Source organism: Hyla sarda, chromosome 6, assembly GCF_029499605.1.
Source record: "Hyla sarda isolate aHylSar1 chromosome 6, aHylSar1.hap1, whole genome shotgun sequence".
NCBI classification, from domain to species: Eukaryota; Metazoa; Chordata; class Amphibia; order Anura; family Hylidae; genus Hyla; species Hyla sarda.
Window position 1 is genome coordinate 198,692,274 of NC_079194.1, and position 5,108 is coordinate 198,697,381.

Here is a 5,108-nt window from a genome sequence, read left to right on the forward strand (position 1 = left end):
GAATCTGTGCTACCTAATGTGGGCAAACTATGCTACCTAATGTGGGGAAACTATGTTACCTAATGTGGGGAAACTATGTTACCTGATGTGGGGAATCTGTGCTACCTAATGTGGGGAAACTATGCTACCTAATGTAGGGAATCCATGCTACCTAATGTGGGGAAACTATGCTACTTAATGTGAGGAAACTATGCTACCTAATGTGGGGAATCTATGCTACCTAATGTTGGGAATCTATGCTACCTAATGTGGGGGGCTTGAATGAGCTGTGGCATATGGGAGGCCTTAATAAATAATTAGAAACTTATACAGCAAGTGACATATGGGGGTCCACCTGAGTAAGTGACAAATGGAGGGGGGTGCTGAACAATTGATGTTTTTTTGGGGGGGGCACAGGCACATTCTTTGCACAAGGGCCCTCTGCTGTCTGTGTCCGTCCCTGGGTAGAGAATAAGGGGTAAAGTGGAACATAGAACAAATGCAGTTATTTTTTTCTTATTTTTTTTTTTAATGAAGTAAACGAGATAAAGGTAAGCAATGACTTTTCCTCAGTCTGAAGCGCGGTCCTCATCGGCAGGAAGCAGTGAGGAGGAGGAGGATGACGGAGGTTCTGATTCCATCTCTGCTTCTTTTTCGTCCCTCTCTATAAATAGGGCCGTGGCCATGAAGAAGGCCCCTCCGATGACTGCCATTATGGTGCAGGTCATGAGGGCATACTCCAGGCTGCGGTATTTCAGAAGAGGGGATTTGGCATATCCTCGTTCGTAGGTGTCAGATATCAAGCCGATGAGGTACGGGCTGCCGGCGTCACCTAGGAGGTGATAGATTGTCATCTGCACGGCCAGGGCTGAAGATCTCCTCCACGGAGTTACTACTTTTAGTATAATGTCAGATATGAGGGTGAAATTTACTGACAGAAGCGTCTCTCCGATGAAGATGAAGATGTTGGTGGCAACGAGGCTGATGTTGCCAAAAGTCAATGCCAACAGAAGAAAAGGGGCGGAGAGCATCATCGCGCATCCACACACAAGCGGGTCCGCCCGTGGGTTGGATTTGCGATATCTTTTACTTATCTCCGTCCCTGCTACAACTCCCAGAATGCCGGAAACGACTGTAACCACACCAAATATTAGGATGTCGTGATAGTCACACGGTTCAGCACGGCAAGGGTCCTTCTCTTGTAGGAGTGTTCGTGCGTGGGTCAGGTATGACGGACCCCATACACCTATGGCTCCCACTATGAAGGATACAGCCGTCGATCCCATGGTGGTTAACATGAAGCTTCGATTTTTAAATAGTTTTTTCAGATCTGTCGCCCATTTGGCAAACTTCTGGGATTTGTTGTTCTTCTTCCCGTTTGTAGTCGTTCTTGGAAGCTCCTTTGTGACCAAAATCAACAAAGCCACAGCTATGAGGCCCAGGCCAGGGGTGACCCGAAACGCCCAGTGCCAATCGCCCCTTGCTGCATCAGTCACTTTGGGCCCGATGATGTATCCTAGTCCGCAGCCTACAGGTATGACGGAGTAAAACAGGTTCAGCATGCGGGTCCGCTGGTCACTTGTAAAAAGGTCTGCAATGATGGAGGGGGTGATGGTGCAGAAAGTCGCCTCTCCGGCTCCAACCAGTCCACTCGTCAGCAGGAAGAGCAGGAAGTACCCGTCAGGGATGAATGACAGGGTAAGTGTCATGCTCAGCCAAACGATGACTCCTGCGCAAACAGTATATTTCTTATTACAGTGGTCGCCCAAATATCCGGCAATTGGTGCGACCAGCACGTAGCTTCCAATGAACAATGTATTCAATAAGCCAGACAGACTAGCATTGGTGTCATATGCTTTCTGTATATGAGGCAGCACCCCCGCCACGCTGGAGCGATTTGCATAGATGAGCAAATTAACAAAGGCGAGGATCACTACGGTGATGATGGAACGTGCGGTGGACATCACGCTTAGAGATGGCAGGTTCTGCCTCTCAGGGATATCGCCCTTTTCTACATCCATATCACTATGGTCCTCCATTGCTTCTTCCTCCTCCTTCAGCAATGGGTCTTGTGGAGAGGCCATGGTCACAGGTCAGAGCCTGAAAACACTAGAGAGAGAGAGATAAGTGGACACATTAGACAACATGTTATCTTTCCTGTCATTATACAATAGATCCTTCATACAGAGCAGAAATGTCCAGCACAGAACCACAAGATAACACTAAGACCATCGCAGCCTCAGAAGAAGACGCTTCTCTATAAGTGTTTTATATGGAGACGTCTTCCCTGAGGTCACCAATGTCTGATAACCCTGAACATGTCCGGTCCTAGTAATATCTGATAACCCTGAACCTGTCCGGTTCTAGTAATATCTGATAACCCTGCACCTGTCCGGTCCTAGTAATATCTGATAACCCTGAACCTGTCCGGTCCTAGTAATATCTGATAACCCTGAACCTGTCCGGTCCTAGTAATATCTGATAACCCTGAACCTGTCCGGTCCTAGTAATATCTGATAACCCTGAACCTGTCCGGTCCTAGTAATATCTGATAACCCTGAACCTGTCCGGTCCTAGTAATATCTGATAACCCTGCACCTGTCCGGTCCTAGTAATATCTGATAACCCTGAACCTGTCCAGTCCTAGTAATATCTGATAACCTTGAACCTGTCCGGTCCTAGTAATATCTGATAACCCTGAACCTGTCCGGTCCTAGTAATATCTGATAAACCTGAACCTGTACGGTCCTAGTAATATCTGATAAACCTGAACCTGTCCGGTCCTAGTAATATCTGATAACCCTAAACCTGTCCGATCCTAGTAATATCTGACAACCCTGAATCTGTCCTAGTAATGGCGGATTATAAGGGCTTGGCTGTATGGTCACTGGGCCATGTGAACTTCATACTGTAGATACAATTGGGCTATCCTGCTATATACATTTACTAATAATGAACCTACCCCACCTCATTGGGATATATCCATCCCCTATATGACTTTCTGCCACTAGTTGATTTGAAAATTTTCCCTTTCGGAGTACCCAGAGTACTCCTATTGTCAGTACACACAGAATTCTATTATATAATATTATATTTCTGCCCTAATCTTTCTGTCATTCTTTTACTACTCCACCAAATCTTTCTCATAGACTTATATCTTTTAGAACTTCATGAATTAGGACTCTTTTTCTTGGGGGCTTGTTTGGGCATAATTGCATTTTAGCAGTTTTGCAAGAAAAAGCTCTGGTCATGATACTATCTGTGCGTTTTATTATGTTTAATGCCTAAGCCAAGTATTGTCACACTGCTATGAGAAATATAACTTTTGTTATTTCTTTTGGAAATTAATTTCTTGTTTTTTTTTTGCTAAAAAAAAAAAGCAACAACAATAAAAAAAAACTGTCAAAAAAAAAGCCTTGTGTATGTATGAATAGAAGAGGCTGAGACTTACCTTGTGGTTCTCTCTTCAGACAAGGAACGGTCAAAATCTTGAATTCTCTATCGCAAATAGAAACTCTCTAACAAACACTTTGCACCACAGGTTGTGAATGCAAAACACACTGAAGAGACTGCAGCCGGCGCGCACCTCCTTGTTCAGCTTACGGTGACATCATCACAAGCATGTGTGACATCACAGGGTTCTAAACCATCTTCAGGTATGTGTATATCTGTATAGTAAATGTGAGTAGCCGTATTAGTCCAGTGATGCAGATTGTAATACCTTTTTTATTGTACTAACAGAATTTTGTAGAGACAAGCTTTTGGGATTCCTCCCTGATTATTTATAAAGTCCTTTGATCATTAGTCCTTGTCTATTGGACTTGATAAAGGGGAGGAATCCTGAAAGCTTGTCTCTCCAAAATTCTGTTAGTCCAATAAAAAAGGTATTACAAGAGACTGCAACATATTTTTTGATTTGCGTGTGTATGTATGTATGTATATATATATATATATATATATATAGTTCCAAGCGTGAGTAGGTGCCTCCAGCTAGGGTCCGTGTCCAGGATTCTGCATACGTAGTTCCAAGGAAAATGCTGTGGCACTCAAGGTATGGTGAAAAAATGAAAACTATTTATTCATCCCAAATGTGCAAAGAGCAACGTTTCAATGGTCTCACACCATCATTATCAAGCCACTTGATAATGATGGTGTGAGACCATTGAAACGTTGCTCTTTGCACATTTGGGATGAATAAATAGTTTTCATTTTTTCACCATACCTCGAGTGGCACAGCATTTTCCTTGGAACTACGTATGCAGGATCCTGGACCCGCATCCTAGCTGGAGGCACCTACTCACGCTTTAGGAGTGCTGCTTTCTTCTTTGACATATATATATATATATATATATATATATATATATATATATATATATATATTAATATACACCTAGAAATACATCAAGTACATAAAAACATCTTTTAGAAAAATATTTCTCCAGGCCTGCCGAGTATATCCCCGTACTTCACAGTGTCTTCTTAGTTTATATATTTTAATCTTTTGACCTTTTAACCCCACTAGGACCAAGGGCATCCTGGGACTTAACCTCTTAAGGACCAATGACGTTGTGGAACGTCATGGCACCCTGGGCTTTAAGGACCAATGACGTTCCACAACGTCATGGCATTTTCCGGTCTCTGCCGCTCGCCGGGCAGAGATCGGAACTGGATGCCTGCTGAAATCCTTCAGCAGGCATCCAGGGCATACGCCGAGGGGGGCCATGTAGGCCCCCCATGTCGGCGATCGCCGCAAATCGCAAGGGAAATCGCCCTTGCGATTTGCGGCGATACCGGGCTGATCGGGTCTCTGGGACCCGACCGCCCGGTAATTTTGCATGATCCCGGCTGTCACAGACAGCCAGGACCATGCTGAAGCCTAGGAGCGAGGTGGCAAGCCTGCCACCTCCTCCGATCCCCTGCGATCTGTCGGTTAGTTAACCGACCAATCGCATGGGGGGGGGCGGTTACTTCCTCCCGCCCTGCCCGGCCCCTGAAAGTCCGGAGAGGACGGGAGGAAGACCGGAGGACGTGGCGGGGGACGGGGGAGTGCTGGGGACCGGCCCCGGTACTTACCTCGTCCCTGAAGACCCGGATCCCTGCGATGAAGACGGCGGCGGAGGAGACAGGTG

The 5,108-nt window shown here is 45.5% G+C and overlaps 1 protein-coding gene across 1 annotated transcript; it reads right to left on the bottom strand.

Moving 5' to 3' along the window:
* Positions 1-503: 503 nt before the first annotated feature.
* On the bottom strand, positions 504-3,537 carry LOC130276578 (protein spinster homolog 1-like). The gene is made up of 2 exons (XM_056526139.1): positions 3,431-3,537; positions 504-2,088 (listed from the first exon to the last, which is right to left on the bottom strand). The coding sequence occupies exon 2, from the start codon at positions 2,061-2,063 to the stop codon at positions 549-551; it is 1,515 nt and encodes a 504-aa protein (XP_056382114.1). The 5' UTR covers positions 2,064-2,088; positions 3,431-3,537; the 3' UTR covers positions 504-548.
* Positions 3,538-5,108: the final 1,571 nt, after the last annotated feature.

Excerpts from the sequence above, each read along its gene's own strand:
- LOC130276578 (XM_056526139.1), bottom strand. The coding sequence starts at position 2,063 with ATGGCCTCTCCACAAGACCCATTGCTGAAGGAGGAGGAAGAAGCAATG.